A 26,644-nucleotide genomic window follows, 5' to 3' on the forward strand; every position below is an offset into this window, starting at 1 on the left:
TCTCTCTCTCTCTCTCTCACTCTGTGTCCTTAAATGACTTTCCTTCAGTCTCACTCCCTCCCCCTCTCTCCCTAGTCTCTGTGTCTGTGCCTATAGCCTCTCTCCCCCTTTCTGTGACATACAGTAGATGGTGCATCGATTGCACACAGACGTTCGCTTTCCCTCTCCCTGGCTCAGTCCTGTGCGGGGAGGAAGAGGACGGATTGAGACGTATCTCTCTGCTTCTCAAGCTACCTTTCCTCATGCTGAGCTGCTGTGTGGAGCCTGCCCGCATTCTCTCTCTCTCATCTGGGAAGATTCTGCTATAGAGGTCAGGTAGTGGCGGGGTGGAGAGGGAGGGTGGGTGGGTGGGTTTGTGGGTCACTTTTCAGCTTCTTTTGAATACTCCAGGCAAGCTTATGCTGAGTTGCCAAACATGCAGACTCTAGTAATGTTGGGGTGAAGAGAGCTGTTTACCAAGGGAGTTGCTGTGCAGCATTTCTGTCGCATTTTTTCTGCTGTGTCTGCACCAGATAAACATTGTGTGACTTTTGAATCTAGTCATTTTCAGTTTGTTACCTCATCAGGCTGGTCCACCTTCATTGTGACTTTCTGTTGTCTTAGATGTCTGGTGAGAAAATCCTGTCTTCTCCGGAGATCTGAAACGGGCATGATGTCTCAGCTCTTGCACATGGAGATTCCAAACTTTGGCAGCACGGTTCTGGACAGCCTGAACGAACAGCGGCTGCTGGGCCAGCACTGCGATGTGGCCATCATGGTCAACGGACAGGCCTTCAAGGCCCACCGTGCCGTTTTGGCGGCCAGCAGCCTCTACTTCCGCGATCTCTTCAGCGGTAGTACCCAGACGCTCTTCGAGCTTCCCTCATCCGTAGCCGCGTCCTGCTTCCAGCAGATTCTGACCTTCTGCTACACGGGCCGAATGACGGTTAGTGCCAGCGATCAGCTGATGGTCATGTACACGGCGGGCTACCTTCAGATCCAGAACATCGTAGAGCGGGGAATGGACCTCATGTTCAAGGCCAGCGCACCGTACTGTGACTCACAGACATCTGCCACAGACGATCCCCCTAGCCCAAACAACAACAACTCCTCCCTGTTGCTAGGCGACCAGCCCACAACTGTCTGCAAGATCAAGGAAGAGAAGCTGGAGACCCCCGTGTGCACTCAGAACGGGGAGCTAAAGCACTCTGAGGAGGACAGGGGACACAGGAGCAGATCTTCAAGGAATGGCACTCTTTTCTACACCAGTGCAGGTGTGAACGGTGTCATACCCGTGATGCATGCTTATGAGCAATCAACCCGAGATCATGCCAGCCCCGGTGCCTCTAGCCTCCCGACCACAGACAGCCCAACTTCTCATCAAAACGAGGAGGAGGACTTTGAAGATGACTCGTACGAGAGTCTGACAAATGGAAAGATATTCGGGGGCTCGTCCGGGATTTACACCAGTAAATGTCTTTTAATGGACTACTCATTGCAGCCCAAAATGCTGAGGATTCATTCCTGTGAGTGTGATCTGTTGTGTCTGTTCCCAGTGCAAGAGAAGATGGAGGTGTCCTCCCTGCCTCTGTCCTTGGAGAACCGTTTCTGTGTGCTGTTGGGAGGAGACAGAGAGGCTCTGCCTGCCGGACTCATCAGCCAGATCGGCTACCGGTGCCACCCTGCACTCTACACAGAAGGCGACCCTGGAGAGAGACTGGAGCTGATTGGAGGTGAGGCCTGAATAATACCAGCCTGTCTGAAACTCCGTGTCCATCTGAATTATTTATCAGTTCAGACTGAGTCATTTGAGTCACTGATTCAGAGCTAAGGTCTCCTTGTTTCTCTGTTGTTGGTGCTGTGGAAGGATCTGGTGTCTTCATGACTCGTGGGCAGCTGATGAACTGTCACCTCTGTGCTGGGGTCAAGCACAAAGTCCTGCTGAGACGCCTTCTAGCTGCTTTTTTTGACAGGTCTAAAGCCTTACAGATGCATAACAAGCATGCCTGCCTCTGCAGTAAAACAAAAAAAAAAACAAGACCAAGCAGAGATTAAATCTATACCCTCGCATTCAAATGTTGCAGTATATTGTGTTTGATAACTGTAAGAACCGCATGGTGTTTTGGAAACATATTATGTGTGTGCCCTCCAGTGGCTGACTTTGGTATTTTGACTGCAGGAATACACTGGCTGACAGCTGTGGGACTGGAATACGTTCCTCCAACTGTGATCCAAATCGCAAACCGCTGGACAGCCGCATTCTCAACACCGTGAAACGTGAGTGACCCACTTCTTCCCTGTCACAGCAATCAAAGCCGCTTGAACTGATTAAGAATTGAATGTATGTTTGTAATCTTAGCTTGCATGATCCTATGTCTTACTTAAGGTGTATATGAGGAGCTTACTTCAAAACTTTCCTTGCCGTAATTCCCCACGTTTCAAGAACCAATCAGTTGCAAACATTGTTCTTGCTTCATTTGTCACGACATGGAACTGAAATGTTCTTTTCTTTCTGTCTGTTTTAACATTAGTCTACTGTCAGAATTTTGCCCCTAACTTCAAAGAAAGTGAGATGAATGTGATTGCTGCAGACATGTGCACCAATGCTCGGAGAGTTCGCAAGCGCTGGCTCCCCAAGATCAAGTCCATGCTTCCGGAGGCTATCGAGGTGTACAGGGGAACTGCCGTCCTGAGCCAGGTGGAAGGAGCCACTCAGCCATGCGGTGGCTTCCCTTTTGAGTCCGAGTTCAAACACCTGGCAGCGTCAAATCTAACTCTGGAGCAGCATCTCTACGGAGACTGCCGAGAGACACTGAGGAATGGCTCGCACTTCAATATTGAAGAAAGGCCCCAAAAAGGTGAAGCGGCCAAGACTGAGCCAGCCCGAGCCAAAGAGTCCGAAAGCCCGCCGGAAGTTGAAAGGCTTCCGGAGAGTCCCGAGAGAGCCGCCAGTGTGCTCGCCCTCAACCCAGCCAGCAAGAAAGGGGAAAAGGAGCGGGCACCTAGCAGCCCCAGATCACAGAGAGAGGAACAGAACAGACAGAGACCGCCTAAAGATGATCAGTGACTTCGTCCACTTCATACTATTATGAACTGGTCTGCAGCTTCTCACACCAAAAAGGATCACTCTCAATAAAGGCAAATCTCTCATGCAACTGAACATTATCACATTAAAGCTGCATGATCATGGGAACTGGACATATACGATTTATTTCCCTCCCCCAGGATAGACTGAAAAGCATCTGTGTTAAATACAGCTGTGAACATACATTTATCTACCCCTTTCAGAATCTGCAAAATCTTTGTGGCCGGGGTTTAACCAAAAAAAAAGAAGGATCATAAGAAGTGCGTTACAATTTATTAATGTTCTTAAGAAGCTGTTTGACAGATATTGACATATTATTCCACAAGACAAAAATTATTGATTGACTCGATTAATTTTTTTTTAAAAATGTGACACGGTGGCTGAGTGGTTAGCACTGTCGCCTCACTGCAAGAAGGTCGCTGGTTCGAGTCCCGGTTGGGTCAGTTGGCATTTCTGTATGAGTTTGCATGTTCTCCTGTGTTCGTTTGGGCTTCCTCCGGGTGCTGCGGTTTCCCCCACAGTCCAAAGACATGCGTTATAGGTGAATTGGGTTTATACAATTGGCCGTAATGTGTGTGTATGGATATTTCCCAGTACTGGGTTGCAGCTAGAAGGGCATCCGCTGTGTAAAACATATGCTGGATGAGTCGGCGGTTCATTCCGCTGTGGCGACCTCTGATGAATAAAGGGACTAAGCTAAAGGAAAATGATTGAAACTGAACATGGCCTTTATTTTGAAAAGCATTTATGACCGTTGTGGTCTTTCATGATAGTTGCGCAAGAGTTTCTAGTTTGTCCTGAGTGGTGAAGCTGTTCTTTATTTGGTTTCCCAGCATGCTCTGCACATTTGAGTTCTTCCCTACGGTGGCTATACAATTGCTGAAATCCGGTTTTGCCACTCTGGACAAGTAAGGGGCTTGTGCAAAACTGCTATTTAATTAAAAGAAACACTCCAGGGGTGTTCAAACTCGGTCCTGGAGGGCCAGTGTCCTGCAAAGTTTAGTTCCAACCCCAGTCAGACACACCTATGGCTAGCTAATCAAGCTCTAAGTTGTGGTCACACTAGAGTTTGTGCGTGCAAAGTTCTGTTGTATGGTGCTGCGAAAAGGGGCGGGATTAGACATTAAAAAGCGAGTGATTGGCCCATATTTTAAATTCCTCTTCAGAGAGGTCATGTTTTGATTCTTGATTGGTCCTACGCAGTCAAGTGATGCAATTTCGCTGGTCAGAGTTCACCAAGCTTAAACTATCCAACTGAGTGATCTGCGAAACTTGACGCACGACATTGCGCTTCCGGTCTGACAGTATCGCGTGCAAATGAATGGAAGTCTATGGGGAGAAAAGTTCACACTGCAAAAAATGCTTTGCTTGCTTAGATTTTTTGTCTTGTTTCTAGTCTAAATATCTAAAATTTCTTATATCAAGAAGCATTTTCTAGACAAGCATAATATATTATCTTGTTTTGAGAAATAATATGCCAATATTTTTGCCAATATTTAATATATAACGTTTTCCTTAAAACAAGCAAAATAATCTGCCAATGGGGTAAGCAAATTAATCTTGTTTTTTCTTTTGACGTAAGATCATTTTGCTTACCCCATTGGCAGATTTTTTTTACTTGTTTTAAGGAAAAACTTACTAAATATTGGCATATTATTTCTGAAAACAAGACAATATGTTCTTCTTGTCTAGAAAATTCTTCTTAATTTAGGAATTTTTAGATGTTTGGACTAGAAACAAGACAAAAAAATCTAAGCAAGAAAAGCATTTTTTGCAGTGCAGTGTGACTGCAGCTTTACCAGGCTTTCTAGAAATATCCTTGCAGGTGTGTTGAGGCAAGTTGGATCTAAAATCTGCAAGACGCCAGCCCTCCAGGACTGAGTTTGGACAGCTCTAGAGCACACGTGTCAAAACCAGAGGGCCGCAGCTCTGCACATGTTAGTTTCAACCCTAATGAAACACACCCGATCAAACCAATTGAGTTCTTCAATTTTGTTTGAAACCTACAGGTAAGTGTTGAAGGAGGGTTGAAACTAAACTATGTAGAACTGCAGCCCTCCAGGAACTGCATTTGACATCTTTGTTCTAGAGTTAACCAGTTTTACCATCTCCGGTTCTGGTGAGAACACTCGTAGCTTAGCTTAACATAAATCATTTAATTATATTAGACCATTAGCATCTTGCTCAAAAAAAATACAAATAACTAAAGGTATTTTGATGTTTTGATTTTGAAGATACATCGTGTACTAAGATCGATGAAAAATTAAAAGTTGCTATTCTCAATTTCACTCTAAAAATTGCTATTAAGTCGATGTGGATAGGAACTATACTCTGATTGTGGCTTAAATATCAAGGAACTTTGCAGTCGCATTATGGAAATCCTGAAATTTAGTTGCCCATGTGTTCTAGGCCAATGTGACTAGGAACTATACACTAATTCTGAAGTAATCAATTAATTTTGCTGCTGTACCATGGCTGCAGCAGGTGCAATGATATTACAGAGCACCTGATAATATGCTAACTTCCATCAATATAACCAACTTAACTCCATTCTTGCACATTGTGCCAGTCACAATTGACGTTACCTAGATGGGGACTATTTTCAGGTGCTGCATAATATCATTGCGCCCGTAGCTTTTTATTTATTGACGGTCATAGTATCCGTTGTTACAACAGAAGAGCCAAGCTTAAATGGGAAAACTATCTACACTCCTATTTAAAATGTTTGAGTGAGATGCTAATGGTCTAATCTGATTCAATGGTTTATGCTAAGCTAAGCTAAAAGTACTCCTGTCACACTCAGAGATCGGCTGAATGGATGAAAAAACTCAGCTGAATAACTATTATATTTATTTTAATGGCACACAAATATCTGTTATGCAGGTTCTTGAGGGCAGTACTAAATTATTATAACAATAATTATTTCACAATCTCTTATTATATCAAAAAAAAAAAAGGTTGAATAACTCCCCATGGGGTATGCAAACATCTGAGCACTATTTTACAAGAAATCATGAGGGTCTTACGTGGAGCCTCTTAGCATACGTAAATACAGGCACATATACAAGCCCAGTACATTAAGGCAATCTGCAGTGCGTTTTTTTTTTCAATGAGTGCATGTGATGCATAAGCTCTGGCATTTCTGACTAAATACTCTCGCCAATTACAGAAACAAACGGATCATGGACTTCTGCATGGCAAACCAAGTGAAGGACAAAGGCTCTCCTTAATATAACATGACTTACATGCTTCAGAAATCAACTATACCGCTTTGACTCCGAAAGGACAGTGGAGTTGCAATGTACAAAGCTGACTGTGGTACTGCTGAGTTCAGTACAGTAAGGGAAGCTGAACAGAGAACAACGGTTCTCTAGAGAGAAGCCCGGACTCTCAGTTTTCCCTCTCAAGCTTTTTAATCTCACTCTTGTTCTCAAGCTGCTGTATAGTAAATGCTTGCCTGTTTTTTTGCATATCAGCTGGTCTGGACATTTGAAATGCGATTGTACGATTGTTTTTTGGAAGTGAAATAAAGGAAAGGATTATTTTGAGGGATAATTAGCTCGTCTTTTTGGTCATGCTATTATGGCGAGACAACACGCTGAAAATCAAACAGAATTATTTATTAATGATGAAGCATAAAAATGCTAATTCACTCCAATGCAGATGATAAAGTACACATGAACTGCCACAGTAAGGTTTAGACAAACAGAGACAGATACTGAAGTCATTATGGGGTGGATTATAATTTTCTTATCTAACATCTCATTCGCCTACCTGCATTATGCAAATATCAGAGATTTCTTTCCTTAAATGCACTGCTGAATCTCTGCATCTCTGCTCTTAAAAGCCAATTTTGTCTCTCTTACTCTTTTAAAAAAAATCACAATGTCGATTCTCGGGTGTCTTTAGCTGTGAATTATTTTCTAAATCAGCTCAGGTGGAAGAGATTCAGCACCTCTGATTCGTGAGGGTGATCATGTGATGTTCTTTAGGCAGCACATCTTGGTCCTCTTCCAGATGCCTCCAGATGTTCCAGAAATCACGAACAGCGCAGCATTTCTCACAGTTTTTCAGCTGCTCGTTCTCTAGCCGAAAGAGATTCCAGATAAAACGTCTGGAAGAACAGGAAAAAAGCAAAACGACAGCTTTACTAGTTCTTCATCGGCATCCATTCCCAAAATGTCTTTAAACTTAATACAAATCTGAAGTCTGAAATGTTTTATTTTAAAGAAAATCTCCACTTATTGGTTAATATGCTCATTTTACAACATTCTTGAATCCATTCAGACCATCTTTGGGCCTGGCAGGAGCACTTTTAGCTTAGCTTAGCATAGATCATTGAATTGGATTAGACCATTAGCGTCTTGGTCCAAAATTTCAAAAAAGGCTAGAAACTATGCTCTCATTCTGACATAATAATCAAGCAGTGTTGGGGAGATTCCTTTGTAAATGTAATAGATTACAGATTACAAACTACCCTATTTAAAATGTAATAAGTAGTGCACCTTATCAATTACTTTATAAAAGTACTTATAAAAGTAACTGATAACATCTGATCACTTTTTGATTACTTTTAAGTTTCTAATGGATATTTTCAACTAAATCATTTATACCAAGCAGATGTGAGCTTACAGTAGAGTAGCTCTGTTAACTGTTAGAATCTTTCATCACTTAAATTTAAATCATATTAATTTAATTTTAAAGTACAGCCAGCACAAAAACAAAAACTTATAAAAATGTTTGTTGTTACCAAAAAAAAAAAAAAAAACTTTAGTTAGTTGTGCAGGGTGATTTTTGTGGCGTTTGCAATAAAATAAAATACATCTAAGCTATTTTTGCAATTTTCATTTTTTTAAATCGAAGCAACTTAAATCCAAGTCAGTCATGTCTTAGTGATCAATTAAACTGTCAATGGAATATATGAGGGAGAATATTTCAGTTCAATTATTTACTGCAAATAATATGCCGTAACATATTGTAAAGAGAAATATTTACGAATGAGCATTATATTGTATATGTGTGTATGTGTGTATGTATGTATATATATATATATATATGTATGTATATATATATATGTATGTATATATATATATATATATATATATATATATATATATATATATATATATATATATTTACAACTCTTCATTAATGAATTACACTACATGTAGTATCATTAGTAACTAATTACCATAGTATACTTCAGCCTTTACTACAGTAAACTATATATATATATACATACACGTGTGTGCGCGTGTGTGTGTGTGTGTGTGTATATTTATTCATTCATTCATTTTCTTGTCGGCTAAGTCACTTTATTAAGCAGGTCGCACACCAGAAGCGCCGCTCGGCGCCGCGACACGGCGCGTACATGACAGTTTAAAGTATCACACACCAGACGCGCACATTCGAATGATATTTAACATGAAACTAATCAGATGGCGCTCTGTGGCGCGGCTGAAAAATGAACTGCGTCCTGAGCCGTCGCCGGGCGCCGCCGACAGCCGCCGACTTGCGGCACCGGTGTGTGTATCCTGATAGAAACCTATGTTTAGAATTCTAAAATACATGGTGCTGCGTGGCGCTGCGCGGCGCGCCGCCGAACGGCGCTTCTGGTGTGCGACCTGCTTTAATCCGGGGTCACCACAGCGGAATGAACCACCAACTTATCCAGCACATTTTTACACAGCGAATGCCCTTCCAGCCACAACCCATCTCTGGGAGAGATCCATACACACTTATACACTACGGACAATTTAGCCTACCCAATTCACCTGTACTACATGTCTTTGGACTGTGGGGGAAACCGGAGCCTCCAGAGAAAACCCACGCAAACACAGGGAGAACACGCGAACTCCACACAGAAATGTCAACTGAGCCGAGGCTCGAACCAGCGACCTTCTTGCTGTGAGGCAACAGCAGTACCTGCTGCGCCACTGCATCACCATTATTCAACATATCCCAGATTTTTAAGGACATTTTTTAGATGTAACCCCATTTGTTATTTTTAACATTTTAATAAGTAACTAATTTAATTACACATTTTTTCTCAGTACCTGTAATGAATTACACTTACATTTATTTTGTAATTAAATTACGTAACGCCGTTACATGTAACTTGTTACTCCCTAACACTGTAATCAAGGGACATCAGGGCTGTAGCAGGTGCAATGATATTATGCAGCACTGTTACCTGGGGACTATTTTCACGAGTATTATCACTAAATATCAAGTTTTAAATAAAAAAATTATCTAAACTCTTGAGTCATTTATGAGCCAGATGCTAATGGTCTAATTCGATTTAATTATCTAAGCTAAGCTAAGCTAAAACTGCTACCATCAGACCCGGAGATGAGCTTCATTGATTAAAAATGGTAAAACTGTTTAACCAAAACTGACCCGCTGTTTAACCAACAATTCTAAATCTCTACACCTTTTGGAAGTGTAAATATCAGCTAACCTCCAATAAGAAATCTCCCAATAAGAGAGACAATGTAATCCTGGTTGCTCTTCTTATAAATCAGCAGACACAATAAAATACTAGCCAAATGTAATTTGCCTTGATGAAGTTTCAAACCGTGTGCTGCCTAAAGCATGTGACTGAAATCGAACCTGATAACTTCCAGCGGTGCCAGCAAGGCACTTGCTGTGGCAGCTGCAGCTGAATCCTTCATCTGAGCCAGGAGGATATTTATAGCCCAGGAGACCCGCAACAGCACATCCGCCAGCATGGCAGCATAGTAGAACCACTGAAATAGCACATCACTCTCAATATTCAAGACTTTTCATAAGCGGTCGCAGGTCAGTTTGATGCTTTTATAGCTTTTGACACACTGTTAAACAGATTAATAGCACAATATGTGTAAGATATTTTCAGTAAAATAGCCCAAAACCACTAGAACAGTATACATACAGTTGAAGTCAGAATTATTAGCCCCCCTTTGTATTTTTTTTTCTTTTTTAAATATTTCCCAAATGATGTTTAACAGAGCAAGGAAATTTTCACAGTATGTCTGATAATATTTTTTCTTCTGGAGAAAGTCTTATTTGTTTCATTTTGGCTAAAATAAAAGCAGTTTGTAATTTTTAAACACCATTTTAAGGACAACATTATTAGCCCCTTTATTTTTTTCGGTAGTCTACAGAACAAACCATCGTTATACAATAACTTGCCTAATTAACCTGGTTAGGCCTTTAAATGTCACTTTAAGCTGTATAGAAGTGTCTTTAAAAATATCTTGTCAAATATTATTTACTGTCATCATTGCAAAGATAAAATAAATCAGTTACTAGAGATGAGTTATTAAAACTATTATGATTAGAAATGTGATGAAAAAAAAATCTGCTCTCCGTTAAACAGAAATTGAGGAAAAAATAAACAGGGGGGCTAATAATTCTGACTTCAACTGTATCTGTGGTGAAACAGCGGTGCTTCTTCTGTGGCATAATAAAAGATCCGCTGCCTTTATGCCACATCACACTCGTTTTGCTTTGATTTCATGTTTTTCTTCAACGTTTAACACCTTGTTATAAAACAAAGGGAGCCAATGTGATGATCATGCACATCAATGCACAAAATGGCAGGTGTGAAAGTTAAAAAAAAAAAAAATTTAAGGGCCTCAGGCTTGTTTTATTTAAAAAAAAAAAATTTGATGCCAAATTCATTCATTCATTCATTTTTTTTGGCTTAGTCTCTTTATTAATCTGGGATCGCCACAGCGGAATGAACCACCAACTTCTCCAGCTTATGTTTTATGCAGCAGATGCCCTTTCAGCCCCAACCCATCACTGGAAATCATCCACACACACTCACTCATACACTACGGACAATTTAGCCTACCCAATTCACCTATACCACATGTCTGGACTGTGGGGGAAACCGGAGCACCCAAAGAAAACCTACACAAACATGGGGAGAACATACAAACTCCACACAGAAACGCCAAGTGACCCAGCTGAGCTCGAACCAGCGACCTTCTTGCTGTAAGGCGAACATGCTACCCACTGTGCCAACGTGCAGCCTGTTGCCAAATTTACATTAATAATAATAATTCCTTACATTTTTATAGCACTTTTCTGGAGACTGAAAGCACTTTACATATTGGGGTGGATCTCATCATCCTCCACCAGTGGTTAGCAAGCCATGATGGACAATGGTTAGTGGGCAAATTTGGCCAGGATGCCGGGGTTAAACCCCTGCTCTTTTTCGAAGGGATTTTTAACAACCACAGAGTCAGGACCTCGATTTAACGTCTCATCCAAAAGATGGCACTTACATCCACATCAATATACTGGGGCATTAGGTCCCACACAGACCACAGATTGAGCACCCCCTGTATGCCTCATTAACACCACATCCTTCAGTAGGCGACCATGTGAAAGTTGCAGAGAGATAGCTGCCGGCCATTAAAATAGCGACTTGGTGGTGCCCAAGCACATAACGGTCATTCCTAATGAGAAAGAAGATGGTCTCTGAACACTGATGACACTTTATTTCAGCTGATCACTCAGCGATCTGTGTATTTTCAGGTCAGGCTGATTTGGTGTAGTGTCTCGCACTGCTTGAGGGTCAGAGACTTGTGAACTTCTTCCAAGCTCTTTCTGTTGTGTTCAGATAGGGTTGGATAACGTTGGTTAATATAAAATACAGTTGGGTGACACGGTGACTCAGTGTTTAGCACTGTCGCCTCACAGCAAGAAGGTCGATGGTTTAAGTCCCGGCTGGGTCAATTGGCATTTCTGTGTGGAGTTTGCATGTTCTCCCCGTGTTGGTGTGGATTTCTTCCTGGTGCTCTGGTTTCCCCCACAGTCCAAAGACATGTGCTATAGATGAATTGGATGAACTAAATTGGCCGCAGTGTATGCGTGTGTGTAAATGCGAGAGTGTATGGGTGTTTCCCAGTACTGGGTTGTGGCTGGAAGGGCATCCACTTCATAAAACATACTGTATGCTGGAATTGTTGGCAGTTCTTTCCGCTGTGGCGACCCCTGTTCTTTTAACTTATCATGGTCATTTTTAGTCAACTATTTCCACATGCACATATATCTCTATAATTTTTAATAAAAACATTATTTATATATTCACTTTTACCTGTTGGGAGTACAGCAGCTCATCTTTGAGTAGGCCGTTACCCTGAAGTAATCCCCAGTCCATCCTTAAATCCCAGCTCACAGTAACTACAACGCCTGTGCATGTTACCATGGCCCATATATACAGATATACATTCACTTCCACAAGCAGGGCAGATCTCTCTATCACACACACACACACACACACACACAAACAGAATAGATTAGATTAGTGTTATCACTTGGAAAAAAGCACTGAAACAAAACACTTTAAATAATAAGGTTGCTCCACAAGCAAAACAAACTCATTCTTAAAACAGAGCCCTATATACATTTCTGGAGATCATCAATTATGCAGCCAGAGAAACGCATGGCTGCATTTCGTCTTTAAATTGAACGATATGGGGCGGGAGCGGTATGATGGCGTTCCTTTTCTCGCTTACTAGCTGACCGCTTACCTCGTGTGAACACCTTTTTGGCTGTACGTCTGTGGACTTCTGAATACTTGAGATGCAGACTGGAGTTGACCGTGACGACATGGTTCTATTCCATTGAAAAACGGTTCCAGAAAGCAGGCAAGACAAAAACAAGTAAATACTAGGGTGAGAATGTGGTAAAATCTTATAATTGGGTACAAATCAGGCTGCGGCAAGGGCTTTTCTTTTTCTGGATTACTTTCGAAAACACTGTCGATTGAGTTTAGGAAAGGAGGTGGGTCAGTCGATGGGTCAGTTATTCAGTCAGTTGACAGCGTCCTCTACTGGATTTATGTGAGAACAGCATTCACAAATGGCACTCACGAGAGAAATTTGAGATCTCAAAAAGCATACCCAGTAGACTTTGGTGGATTTGCAAACTGTAAAAAACGTACCTCCTGGGATATATTTCGGCCCTATGTATATAGGGGTACGTAATGAGAATGAGCCTGGGTTGACCACAAAAATTCATTGTGTTTGGTTGCTTCAGATTGCTTTTTCTTTGGAGTAGTACAGTCAATACAGTCAGTACAGTCTCATTTTTAAAAAACTTACCGCTATATACATTTCTGGAGGGCGCCAAATACTTCCCAGGAGCTACTTTTTTTTGCAGTTTTTGTTTTCGCAAATACACCAGAGGCCTCTGTGTATGCATTTTCAGATCTCAAATTACTCTCACGAGTGCCATTCGCGCCTGCTGTTCTCTTGTAAATCCACCAGAGGCCGCTGTTGTCTGTTTGACTGACTGACCGACAAATTTAAAAAGCAATTCAGAAAAACAAAAGCCCTAGCCTGATTTTTACCACATTGTCACCCTACTATTGTTTATTTTATTTTTTGGCTTCTGTTTTTGTCTTACCTGCTTTATGGAACCGTTCTTCACCAGACTTGAACCCCGTCGTCATTTTCAGAATGAGCCTATGTTGCATTCATGGCATGGGCTACTGAAGTAGGTAAGCTGGATTTTAATATTTGATGGATGAACTATGAGGAGAATAATAATGATACCTCATTGTTTTCAAAATACTTCACTGTTTTTTTTACAGTTTAATGAAAGTTACTCCCATCATTCAAGCAAAGCATCATGAATATGGTGAAAAGATGGATACTGATGACAGGTTTGTCAATTCAGAAACACATCTTGATACAAAAACATTATTAGAGTATAAAAATATAACATTTTAGATATTTATTTGTGTGGGTTTACCTCTGGCCATGTTGTAGAGGCCGGCGAATGTGACCATCAAAAAAACTGTAAAGTATTTTCCTGCATTCAGGAGATTTAGCGTGTGGCCAGTGTCCCAGAAGCACCTGAGGCATTGTGCAAATCTCAGCCATGGTGGAAAACACTGGATCAGACAGGTTACAGCCATATTATACTGTCCACAGTCTAGACTCGCTGGGACAAACAGAAGAAAATCTCAATAAACAATATAAAATTTATATGTAGTTAGTAGTATAAATACAACTGACATTTGTGTTGGCATTGTTTTAACTTGTTAGCAACAAGCTAAGTTATTATAGCATGTTTATAAATTGTTAAGACATAGTGTAGCTAGCAATAACTCAAGCAACATGTTAGCATAATTCTGAAACAATCTAGCAAAATAATAAACATGCTAGAAGAAACACGTTAACATGTTAAACATGCTAAATGACATTATTAGCATGTTAATTGAAAACATGATAGCAAGAGCTTTCAAATAACATGTTTAACATAACAAATAGGATAGCACATGCTGTTTATTGATACAATTGATCTAACCTAAAGCTAAACATTCTAATAAAATGTTCATTACTCTAAAAACATTGTAAAATGGTGTGAAAAAAATGTAGCATGTTAGCCATGTAATGGGTTAATCATATCATCAACATGCTCATTAATGGTGTGTTCTAACCATGCTAAAACATACAGGCAAGGTGTTAAAACATGTTAGAAACATGTTAACAACATGTTAATTACATTAACCATGTTAGCATAATGTTTAAACATGCAAGTGACATACGAATAGCCAAGTCAGTTTAGCATGTTTGTTAAATTGTTAAGACATAGCATAGCCAGCAATAACTTTGAGTTATTCTTTCTTTCCAAGCAACATTTTAGCATATCAGACTAACAAAATTGTAAAATTGTTAAAAACATTTTAAATGACATTATTAGCATTTTAATTTAAAACATAGTAGCAATAGATTTCAAATAACATGTTTAACGTTTTAAGTAGGATAGCAACATGGTAATTAAGGATACAAATGATGTAATCTAATGTTGAACAGGCTAATAAAATGTTTATTACTCTAAAACAATGTTAAATATTGGGGGGAAACATGTAAGCATGTTTGCCATGCGATACATGTTAGTAATACCAGCAACATGCTCATTAATGTTGTGTGCTAAAGGTTCTAGAAACATGCAGGCAAAGCGTTAAAACATGTTAGAAGCATGTTAACAACATGCTAATTACATTAACCATGTTAGCATAATGTGAAAACATGCCAGTGGCATACATATAGAGTCATTTTAGCATGTTGTTATAGCACAACTAGCAATAACTGTTAGTTATTATTTGTTCTAAAAATGCAAACAACATGTTTGCATATTTAACAAAAAAGACTAACAAAATGGCAAGCATGCTAGAAACATGTTAACGTGTTAAACATGCTAAATGATGTTATTAGCATGTCAATTTAAAACATGGTTGCGATAGCTTTCAAATAACATGTTTAACATTTAAGATAAGCTAGCTGCATGCTAAATAATTATAGAAATGATCTAATCTAATGTTAAACATGCTAATAAAATGTCCATTACTCTAAAACAATGGTAAAATGGTGTGAAAAATGTATATTAGCCATGTGGTATGCGTTAATAATTCCAGCAACATGCGTAATGTTGTGTGCTAACCATGCTAGAAACATACAGGCAAGGTGTTAAGACATAGAATTGTGTTAACAAAATGCTAATTATTACATTAACCATGTTAGCATAATGTTGAAGCATGCAAATGGCATATAGCTAATTCATTTCAACTGTTAGTTATCCTTTGTTTCAAAAATGCGAGCACCATGTTAGCATATCTTTGAAACAGACTAGCAAAACAGTAAACTTGCTTGAAACACGTTAACATGCTAAATGACATTGTTGGCATGTTAGTTTAAAGCATAGTAGCAATAACTTTCAAATAACATGTTTAACATTTAAAAAGGCTACTAACATGCTAATTAATTATATAAATTATCTAACCTAATGCTAAAACAATAAAAATAGCAAAAAAATAAATAAAAATGTAAGCATGTTAGCCATGTGATATGTGTTAATAACACGAGCAACATGCTCAATAATGTGTGCTAACCATGCTAGAAACATGCAGGCAAGGTGTTAAAACATGTTAGAAGCATGTTAACAACATGCTAATTACAATAACCAAGCTTAAAACATGCTAGCATAATGTTGAAACATGCAAGTGTGAGCAGCATAATACAATAATTACATCTAAGCATGTTAGCAGCAGCATAATAAAACATGCTAATTCCTGATAAAAACATCCTTCAACAAGTTAGCAATGCGAGAAAACATGCTGGAAAGATTCAAAACAAACCTAATATAATTATAGTAATACCAGAGGCGCAAATAATAACGTTTAACAGGACAGCATTAGCCTCTTACCCGTGGTTGGAGAGCTGTCAGACCACATATCTCTCCAGCTGATCTGATGGGTATAGAAGCACAGCAGATCCCTCAAGCCAAGGAACAGAGGGCTAAGACTGTTGAATTGATCAGCTAGCCAGCATTCTGCAAACCCCACTGGCTGGAAGGGTGCTGCCAAGACCTTACACTGTAATATCAACATTTTATTGCATAAACGAGAATGATATGATGATGCATTCTCTAGAGAGCACTGCTGATAAAATGTGGACGGCTGAAAAACATTTCACAGCAAACATTAGAAAGCAAGGAGCCACAGATATGAAAATATACCTGACTTAGTTAAAATACTTTCAACACAAACATTACATTAAAGTGTCTGTCTTCTGGGCAGCGCAGTAGCGCAGTGGTTAGCAACGTCACCTCACAGCAAGAAGGTCGCTGGGTTGAGTCCCGGCTGGGTCAGCTGGCATTTCTGAGTGGAGTTTGCATGTTCTCCTTGTGTTGGCGTGGGTTTCCTCCGGGTGCTCCGGTTTCCTCCACAGTCCAAAGACATGTGGTACAGTATAGATGGTTTATATAAATTAAATTGGCTGTAGTGTATTTGTGTGTGAGAGAATGAGAGTGTATGGGTGTTTCCCAGTACTGGGTTGCAGCTGGAAGGGCATCCGCTGCGTAAAACATATGCTGGATAAGTTGGCGGTTCATTCCACTGTGGTGACCCCTGACGAATAAAGAGGCTAAGCCGAGGGAAATAAAATGAACGAATGAAAGAATGAATGTCTGACTCCTTTTGCAACATAGAAGTGAGATTTTATTCTGTGAATAAATTATTCAGCAAACAGGGCCAGTCCCAATACCCAAACGTATATTATTGGCCACTTGAGAGCATGTGAACGCCACAAACAGTAATCGGTCAGTAATTAAAAAGATATATAGGTAAAGCATACCTGTCAACTCTACCATTTTCCTGGGATTCTCCTGTATTTTACAATGCTATCCCTCTATCATCCCGTAAAGGTATTTTCCCCATTTTCTCCAGTATTTTTAAGCTTTCTATGAAGAGTGGCAATACATATTAAAGAGCGATCCTCCCTATACACAACCCATACCACTGAACCACCAGGGGTTGCCCTTTGCTCTTAAATGTAAATCTGTTCTGTGCTTTCGCTTTATTTAGGCATGAAAACACTTTGAAATAAATATTAAAACGGTGCGATTCCCTTCAATTCCATTACAGGCACTGTTGCCCCATCTATGCAATCCTCAAAACAGTCAGTTTATGTAGCGGTGCGTGACTGTCAGATGCGCTCCATAGTGATAAATAGACGCTGTTTCCAAATAGATTCTGTACACGCAACAGTAGACACTTTGGGTTTTGGGTGCGTGTTTGAACAGACATATACACATAATATTAATAACTAAAAAAAATGTAATAAATAAATAATACTAATAATAATCTCTTATTTTCACATTCAAATGTTGACAGGTATGTAGGTAGAGCCACATTCCATTGATCCAAACATGTCTGCCATCCATCATAAAACGATTACAATGTTGCTCAGAGTGAAAACCAGTGACAATTCTCACTGTCCATTGTTGCCAAGGTCATGGTTTTCCCACAAAACAAAAATAGAAAATGCAGCTGGTGGTAAAAAAATTAAATAAATATAAAACTTTTTTTTTTTTAATTATATCAATTTTACATAAAATATTTGGTCACAACCAAAATGTTTCCTTCAAATGAAAACTTAACAGTTTCTTAATCAACTCTGATCTCGGAAAGTCAGTCAGTACTTTAGGATGTTTACTGTATCTACAAGTATATTACAGAATACCACTGAAGATATGTGAATCCATTCCCTTGGTAGGAAAGTAGCAATTGAATCTGATTGGAAAAGAAAAAATTGCATATTTTTAATTCTTTGTTAGGTTTTGAGTTGTTATTGGGTTGGAATTTTTCTTGGAGCTGTCAACCCGGGGGTTGGGCCTGATCAGTACCCACATGGTAGAACTTCTGATAAAAATAACCTGCTACTACAGCAGAAGAGATTTCAGTGAGGCCTGTGGGTGTTTACCTTGCATTCTGTGTAGGTTACCCCACTATGGGGGCACAATACTGTAAAAAGTACTGTCCTACAGGTAACATGAGGCCCTAAGGCCATTAAAATGCATTGGTAAAAAGGAGTATAAGAATGATGACCCTTAATATATTGCCCTTTTTATAATTTCCATCCCATGAATTGGCCAACATTAGTCTTATTCTGAAAACGTAGCTCTATATACGTTTCTGGAGATTGTAAATTATGTAGTCAGAAGTACGTATGGCTGCATTTCATTTTTAAAACAAACGCTACAGAGCGCTTTTTTAAATTTTCAGCTGACCGCTTATCTCCATATGGACGGCTTTCCCGCTGTTACCACTTTGTCCAGTTAGCTCGCTATATACGTCGGCGGACTTGAGACGCAGAGAGAAGTTGACCTCGACAACGGGGTTCGAGTAAATAACAGGGTTTTACGCAAAAACAGCAGGCGTGAATGGCGCTCATGAGAGAAAATTGAGATTTGAAAAAGTGTACACAGCAGCCTCTGGTGGATTCGTGAAAAAACAAAAACTGCAAAAAAAAAAAAAACATAGCTCCTGGGGCGTATTTGGCGCACTCCAGAAATGTATATAGAGGTACGTTTTCAGAATGAGCCTTGCTCATTGGAAATGGCTAAATCACTCTCTCTCTCTCTCTCTCTCTCTCTCTCTCTCTCTTCTCCACCTTTAGTTGGTGTGTTTTGAGCACACTTTTGTTTTGCTTTGTGACTACCATCACATCTTCCAGCTGACATCTTCGATTTGTTGCATTGTGTTACTTTTGCAAAATCATCTGTGAAATCTACAATAGATTTAGACATTCATACATTTTTTTATAACTAAAGTTGCAGACTTGCTTTTGGTGACTGGCTTCGACTGTTCCATATGGCAAACAGCTTATGACTAGCAGCCCATAGAAACAGCTGCTAATGAGGCTTCAATGTGTATATATCTAAGGGAAGCATGCCAATACTTGGTGTCCTTGATGCATCTGAAGTCTGAAAGCTAAAAAAAATACCGTCTCTGCAGGCAGCACACGGTAGAGGGTAGGCGACAGTTTATTTGCTTTTTTTAGATGCAACCCTGAAAATTTGTTTATTGAATGATTCAGTGACTAACATGTTAAAACACCACCTAATGTCGTGTCAGTGTAACTGCAGAGAAAGAGAAAAAACGCACCACTAATGCAACTGTCTAGGGGCCAATTAACACTGCACAGAATGCCGTGGACAATCACTAGACAAAACCCATCAGACATTCTACAAATCTTGCTGATTCTGCATGGATACAAGCTCCGACAGATGCCAGCAGACGCAAACTAGCAGAGATGTATAAAGTACTAGAGACCCAGACTTAAGTAAAAGTACAAGTGCTCTACCTAAAAAGTGACTTGAGTAGAAGTTGAAGTGCTCTTTAAGCACCATACTTAAGTGTAAGTGCTAAAGTCTTCAACATTTTTTGTACTTAAGTATTGCAAGTATTTCAAAATATACTATTTAAATACTGAAAGTAATAGTACAAGTATTGCGTAATGTAGTTATTAAAGAAAGCAGTCAAAATACATCATACATCAATACAATACATCAGCTTGTGCAGGCGCAGGTTGTAAATTCTCATTGATTTTGTCCATTTGGTGCATTCATGCAAAGCTTTTTGTCCCAGACAGTACCAGATATAGCCGACGTGACAGTTGGTTTTTATCCCTGCTAGTTCTTTGATGTTGGCTTGGTGTGTCCTGTGTTTTAGTACAACTGCCTCCCATGCTAGAAACAATGGTTCAAATGTCATTTGGACCAGGGTGAGAGGGGTTACACAAGCGGAGCGTACAAATAAAACAAAGCCCTAATCCTATTTCTACCTCTAACCTGTAACCATTCCCTCTCTGTTTTGCATGCTCATGTAAAGTGGTAAGGGCGCTTTGATTCTGTTTTGGTTGGAGGGGGGTGGAGGATGTGCCAAATAACCTTTTAAATGGTTCTAATTATAATTCATACTGTTTATTACTCTGTGAAGTTAATGTAGTTGAATCCTTGTGGTTATAGCACATCCATGAATACAAAAACATGATGTAAACATTATTCTTGTGCTCTTATAAAATATGTGTAAGGGTGTTGTAGTGGTGTTCTAAGGAGAATATGTTCACACCTATCCCTTGGAGAACGTCAAGACTGAGTAGATGATGGCAGAATTAAAAGTTTTGGGTTGAACTATCTCTTTAAGGAGTAAAGAGAAGTGGTAGACAAAAGGATCCTAGGCTAAGGCAGGGATGGGCGAACTCGGTCCTTAAGTGCCGGTGTCCCTGCAGAGTTTAACTCCAACCCTTATCAAACACACCTGCCTATAGCTTTCTAGTGATCTTGAAGACATTAGCATGTTTAAATGTGATAAGTGCTGGAGCAAAACTCTGCAGAGGCACCGACCCTCAAGGATAGAGTCCCTGTGCTAAGGGGTATAACCTAAACTCAGATTGAACCCAAGTCTTTACCTTGTATATAATAATATCTTAGTCATATCTTACCATTGTGACTGTAAGCCAGTGACGAGCCCGAGCCTGAAATATGGAGAAAGGGTTTAACAGCAGAAACAGGAGAAAGCTGTGAAAAAGCAGTGGGTGGAGCTGCTGTGGGATTGACATCACAGGAGGATGAAGACTAGCCAGAACACTGGTGCACCAGCAGACAGTCAGACCCACGGCCATCTGCGGTACAGTCAAACACATAAGGCCTCGGCACAGTCATCACAATATTACTAAACACGAAGAGATGCACAGCTCACCTCAAAAATATGGTAACAGGACAGGTGGTCTCGGGGATCCAGTCCAAAGATGAGTGAGTGATTTATTTCTGATGTATTAAAACAGTATATGTTCAGTCCGATAAGGAACAGAAACTCAATCAGCAGGAAGCTTCCTCTGTAAAGCTGCAGTTGAGGCTTTAGAAGCTCCAGATCGGTGTCCATCACTTTCAAGACACATTAGTTATTGTTAGTGCAGGCTTATCAAAAGACAGATCCACAGCAACATGATTCAAAATATATACAGTTGTATCATAATTGCTTTCTTAGTAAATGGGTTAATAAGAAAGAATGGAGACCCTGACACCCAACCTACACATGGTATTAGATATTATTATTCAGCTCTGGAGAATACTTGATTCTGATTGCACAATCAAAACATTGCTATTCCCTGATAACAACCGTTAAAACTATAACACAGCCTTATAGTAATGTAATGTCGAGTTCAGACTGCATGATTTTGAAAGTAGTCGTGTCACAGATGTTTTCCCACTGCATGACTATCTGGGGAAGCGTTTTGTCGCTGCTTTGTTTACACTGCAAGATGGATCGGCGACAGGGGCTTTCACATTGCATGATTTTACAATAGAAGGAATCACCGACTACTTCGTCCAAACTACGTCTCACAGCCAAAAACACGTAGTATATCCTTTGTTATTAACTACATGACAAGAAAGAAGCCTTTAATGGTGTAGACAATTTACATATTTGCTCACCTGGGTTTGATGGATATTAGCAATTTCTCCTCAACTTTCTGTATAAAACATCAAACAGACACAGTGCTCCTGTCAAACCTCCACTAGTTTTTCCTCCGTTTCTAGGGTCCAAATAAACCTAAAAGGAGCGCTTTTAACTGCCTGCAGGTACACACACACACACACACACACTAGTCTAGTGAATGCTGCTCTCTCATTGGCTGTAGGCGATCGATCGCTGATGTTATTTTCAGTCAAAACTCATTTCAAACGGCATGATTTGAATCGCCAACAGCTCCAGATATTTAGCACCCAAATATCTCAGATCTCAGATCGAGTCGTTGATAGTTTATACTGTGTGATTGTCACTCACTAGCACGAGCACCGGTTTGCCTGTGATTTCAGGCATTTGTTGGCGATTTCTCAAAACCTGTTGGCGAGTCAAAATCGGGGCTAAAATCATGCAGTCTGAACTCTGCATAAGTCACTCCACTGTTCTTAACTGTTTAGAGCCCTCTTGTGGCAGAATAATAATAACAATAAGTACATTAGTTTAGGCTGTATCCAACCATTTCTTAAAAACATTTCTTCTTACTATTAAAGAGCTAGTAATTTGTTACAACTCAGATCAGTAGTTGCCTTTCCATCCATCTATTTTATGCACATTTTGGAATATCGTTTAAAAATAAGGAAACAGCAATTTTGCTCTCGTTGACTCGTTGGATGGAAACGGTGCTTTATTTGCAAATGTTTTATGCATTATTTCAGTTTTGTGCGTGAATTTAATTAGCATCTTTGGATGGAAACATGGCTAGGGTTTTGTGTCTAATTGTTTAGTTTTATGGCAATTTAATAATTGGGATAATGTACATCCAGCCGGTTGTTTTTGAAGAATAAAACCTTCAGTCACACACAATAGCCCTTCGCATCGTACATTACCCCTTACTTATACGCCATTTGTTTGCAGTTATTTAAGGGAATGGTAGAAAAACCTTACTAACCTTTACAAGCTATAGTGGTGAGTAAAGCCAGGATGAGGCCGCAATAAAAGCCAGTTCGAAATATTGTCCACTCTTCAACTTTCTGTGTACAAAAATAATAACACTACCCATAAAAAAAACAGCTATTTAAATATTAAAGGGGTAGTTCACCCCAAATTAATTTCTTAATTTTGTTCCAAATATAAACAAAGGTCACATGGGATTGGAACATCATAAGGGTGGATTTTTACTTTTGGGTGAACTAACCCTTTAACGCCTGCCTTTTAAACACGAGGTCTTACCAGCGTTTTGTCCAGGTTTGTGACTTCAAGTCTTTTTGCCGCTCTCAGTTTGTCACCCCCCTCCAACTGAATCATGAACGTCTGTAGGATCACATTCAGTCACTGATACATGGATTTTATTTACTGCCATGAAATAAAAAGACGCGTTTTGTAATCTCACCTCCAGTTTAGACATGAGATGTTCACATTTGCTTCTGTCTGTGTTGAGCAGAGATGTGTCGAGCCTCTCGTTTCTCCATTTTAGGCCACGTTCAGAACCAAACTTTGAATCGTACATTATAGTGATCTTGCAGAGGCATTTGTAATTAAGTTCCTATAGGGAATCCAGCATAATGAGTGTTGGGATAAGTTTGTAATGCTTATTACAAAATAGAAATCTTTAAGATTGCTAAAGACCTGGTATTTTTGCAGAAAGGCCAGGCTCAGGTAGAGCTCACCAACTGCCATTTTAATTTGTTTTATATTGGTGGTTCTTCTTTTGATTTGGGGGAAATTATTAGTATGTACTTCCGGAGCTACAATCCCAAATGCTGACAGTCTGTTGTGAGCCTCTGATAGTTTTTCTAAAAACAGAAAAGGGTGATAGTGTGAATAGAACTGTATAAAAAAAAATCCTATTATGATTACAGTGAAATTTATAACAGTTAACTAAATTGATCACAAATAACTTTATTTTACAGTTTTGTTAAAATAACCTGAAAATGTTTGAAAATGTTTCACACTTAAAGCATTCCATCAAGTTTTGTATCTAACAATAAATACAATTTGCAGCTTTATGCAGTTTTTTTTTTTTTTTTTTGGCAAACAACATATTTATGCATTTTGAATGTGTTTACTTATCTTTGTATCATTTCTTATACTTAAGTATTTTTTTGTTTGTTGTTGTAGATTTTTTTCATTTGATTTTTTAAATTCAAGTTGTTTGTAAAATCTACACTTGGAAAACTACCTGTCTGGGATCCATGTTTACCTTGTTTTTCGCTGCATAAAGTTATGCGATTTAACGAAATGGTTTTCTGACAGATATTGCAATTTGGTTAGCAATTTAGTTTTGTGAAGTCAAGCATAATCCTTACCCTAAACCCTAACTATAACCATAACCCTAAACCGTAACCCTAATGCTAACACTAACCTAACAATAACCCTAAACCTTAACCCTGAGCTAACCCTAAACCTTAACCCAAACTCTAACATAACCATAACCCTAACCGTAAACTCTAATGCTAACCCCAACCCTAACCCTAGACCTTAACCCTAATCCTAACATAACCATAACCCTAACCCTAAGCTAACTCTAGCCTTAACCCTAAACCCTAAGCTAACTGTAACCCTAACCCTAAAAACCTGACTTTGACTAAACACCAGATCAAAACAGAAAGATTGTGGATCTGGTCAAATCCCTATTACAAATTGGCAATAAGACACTAGCCTGGGCTTGATCAACCAAGGCACATCACCTCAGACGAGGGTGTCTACTGTTTAAATAGTTAAAACACCCAATGAATTTGAGGTACACTACTGATGAAATGTCTTAATTATTTCCTTCTCACAACCCATCGTTCCCAACAGCGTCCGCTCATCAAACCATTCCAAAGGCATTCACACATCGTACCAGAATCAACAATTATAACACAAAAACATTTCCTTTAATCAGGTCTTAAGCCCAAAACCCACAGACAAGGCTAATCACATACAGGAGGAAGATCAATGCTATTATGGTATATAGTCAGACAAGCGTGGGCCTGTGCACACAGCCTCCCTACTTCATACCTTCCTTGACAAGGTGCTAGGATGGTGGGAGTTGTAATTTTTCAAAACCTAACTCTAACCCTAACCCTAAAGCCTGGTTACTTCTATGTCAAGTGACTGGCGTAACCCATGGCGCATGCAATGCGTGTACAGTAGCTGTGCATTTATACTTCTGTTAATGTTCCTCTGTTTCGAGTTTCTTCACTGAAGTGTTGTATTTTCTGAATGCTTCCTGAATGTACAAGTGGCTCAATCTCGCTCATTTTGAGGCAGGAACCAGCGGACGTGCAACAACTTTGACCATGAGGTAAACGCAAAACAAAACCTTCCATCCGGAGCTCCTTCACGGGACTCCACACTTGTAAACAATCGCTCCATCTGGCTGGCGCAGCTCTCGGTCCCGCCCAGACTCGTCAGCGATACCAAGCCAACCAATTACAGAGCTTGCGCTACGCATCATTGCAATGTGTAGTTACATTTTTTGAGAGGTGCACGTCAGTTATGCCGACGGCCACGATGTAGGGCATAGGCTGCGCCGTAGCATACACGTGCGCTTGATGCAGAAGTATAAATCAGCCTTAACTCTAACCATAACCCTAACCCTAAGCTAACCGTAACCCTAACCCTAACTAAACTAATATATATATATATATATATATATATATATATATATATATATATATATATATATATATATATATATATATATATATATATATATAAATAAATATAATATATATATATATATATATATATATATATATATATATATATATATATATATATATATATATATATATATATATATATATATATATATATAAATATAATATATATATATATATATATATATATATATATATATATATATATGTAAATATATATATATGTATATATATTCTTAAACTTGTTACACCTTCTTGCCCAGGGACTACATATGTAAATTAGCTTTAAAGCTAACTTTGGCACAACATGTCATGTATAAAAAATCATCCCTGTATAAAAAACTAAACAAAAACAAACAAAAACAAAAATTACCCTTACCCAGCATTCTCAATAATGTGCAGAACATGCTTTAAATGAAATGAATACAAGATAATTTAACTCAATAGACAAATGCCCATTTATTAACTGTCTATATAAACATGCATTTACGTAACAGCTAATTGCAAGTTGTTAAAATAAAAACAACATAATCAATCATGGTTTTGATGAAAATGCTAATTTTAACTGGTGATTTTGACCATCAGAAAATTTACAGTGGTTTACAGTGGTTTAAGTGGGAATGTGTGTTGTAAATTATCCATTCTCAACACGTTCTCTATTCATTACCTGAATAGAAAAGGTTCACCTTGTTCAGCTCCTCCTCACAGCTTTTGAAGAACTCCTCAGTCACAGACTTTTGACTGTTTCCTAAAAAAAGTGGCATTATCACCGACAGATGAATGAAAGTTTTGTCATAGTGTTGCACTTACTCTGTGCATATGCAGCCGTTCATCTCATTCCTCCCTCTCATTAAGTATCCGGCTTCATTCATTCATTTTCTTGTTGGCTTAGTCCCTTTATTAATCCGGGGTCACCACAGCGGAATTAACCACCAACTTATCCAGCAAGTTTTTACGCAACGGATGCCCTTCCAGCCACAACCCATCTCTGGGAACATCCACACACACATTCACGCACACACTCATACACTACGGACAATTTAGCCTACCCAATTCACCTGTACCGCATGTCTTTGCACTGTGGGGGAAACCGGAGCACCCGGAGGAAACCCACGCGAAGGCAGG

The 26,644-nt window shown here is 39.3% G+C and overlaps 2 protein-coding genes across 10 annotated transcripts in view; one reads left to right on the plus strand and one right to left on the minus strand.

The window, feature by feature from the left end:
- On the plus strand, positions 1-6,619 carry nacc2l (NACC family member 2-like). Of its 5 annotated transcripts, none has more exons than XR_015492015.1 (6): positions 171-310; positions 604-1,712; positions 1,847-1,952; positions 2,159-2,256; positions 2,511-4,022; positions 4,940-6,619. XR_015492015.1 is itself a non-coding variant. In XM_087254562.1 (6 exons), the coding sequence occupies exons 2-6, from the start codon at positions 650-652 to the stop codon at positions 3,044-3,046; spliced, it is 1,716 nt and encodes a 571-aa protein (XP_087110688.1). In that variant the 5' UTR covers positions 171-310; positions 604-649; the 3' UTR covers positions 3,047-6,619. The 5 variants fall into 5 exon arrangements, 3 of the variants coding, with proteins under 3 accessions (XP_087110689.1, XP_087110688.1, XP_087110687.1); XR_015492016.1 differs by having other exon boundaries at positions 2,511-3,117; positions 6,234-6,619; XM_087254562.1 differs by having other exon boundaries at positions 604-1,448; positions 1,536-1,712; positions 2,511-6,619.
- LOC141385662 (solute carrier family 53 member 1) overlaps positions 5,510-26,644 on the minus strand; it is a 25,682-nt gene continuing 4,547 nt past the window's right edge. The window contains exons 3-14 of one of the 5 annotated variants that reach the window (XM_087254556.1): positions 26,187-26,267; positions 23,502-23,668; positions 23,266-23,418; positions 23,106-23,186; positions 22,825-22,906; positions 21,111-21,295; positions 20,854-21,033; positions 16,274-16,442; positions 13,817-14,008; positions 12,156-12,316; positions 9,677-9,813; positions 5,510-7,178 (exon numbers count right to left, since the gene is read on the minus strand). In XM_087254556.1, coding sequence (XP_087110682.1) covers positions 7,013-7,178; positions 9,677-9,813; positions 12,156-12,316; positions 13,817-14,008; positions 16,274-16,442; positions 20,854-21,033; positions 21,111-21,295; positions 22,825-22,906; positions 23,106-23,186; positions 23,266-23,418; positions 23,502-23,668; positions 26,187-26,267 — 1,754 coding nt within the window. In that variant the 3' untranslated portion in view covers positions 5,510-7,012. The remainder of the gene's footprint in view (positions 7,179-9,676; positions 9,814-12,155; positions 12,317-13,816; positions 14,009-16,273; positions 16,443-20,853; positions 21,034-21,110; positions 21,296-22,824; positions 22,907-23,105; positions 23,187-23,265; positions 23,419-23,501; positions 23,669-26,186; positions 26,268-26,644) is intronic. The other 4 variants (XM_087254557.1, XM_087254558.1, XM_087254560.1 and 1 more) reach the window with 4 other exon arrangements.

The sequence above is a fragment of the Danio rerio genome, chromosome 5, assembly GCF_052040795.2.
Source record: "Danio rerio strain M-AB ecotype USA chromosome 5, GRCz13ab, whole genome shotgun sequence".
Lineage (NCBI taxonomy): Eukaryota > Metazoa > Chordata > Actinopteri > Cypriniformes > Danionidae > Danio > Danio rerio.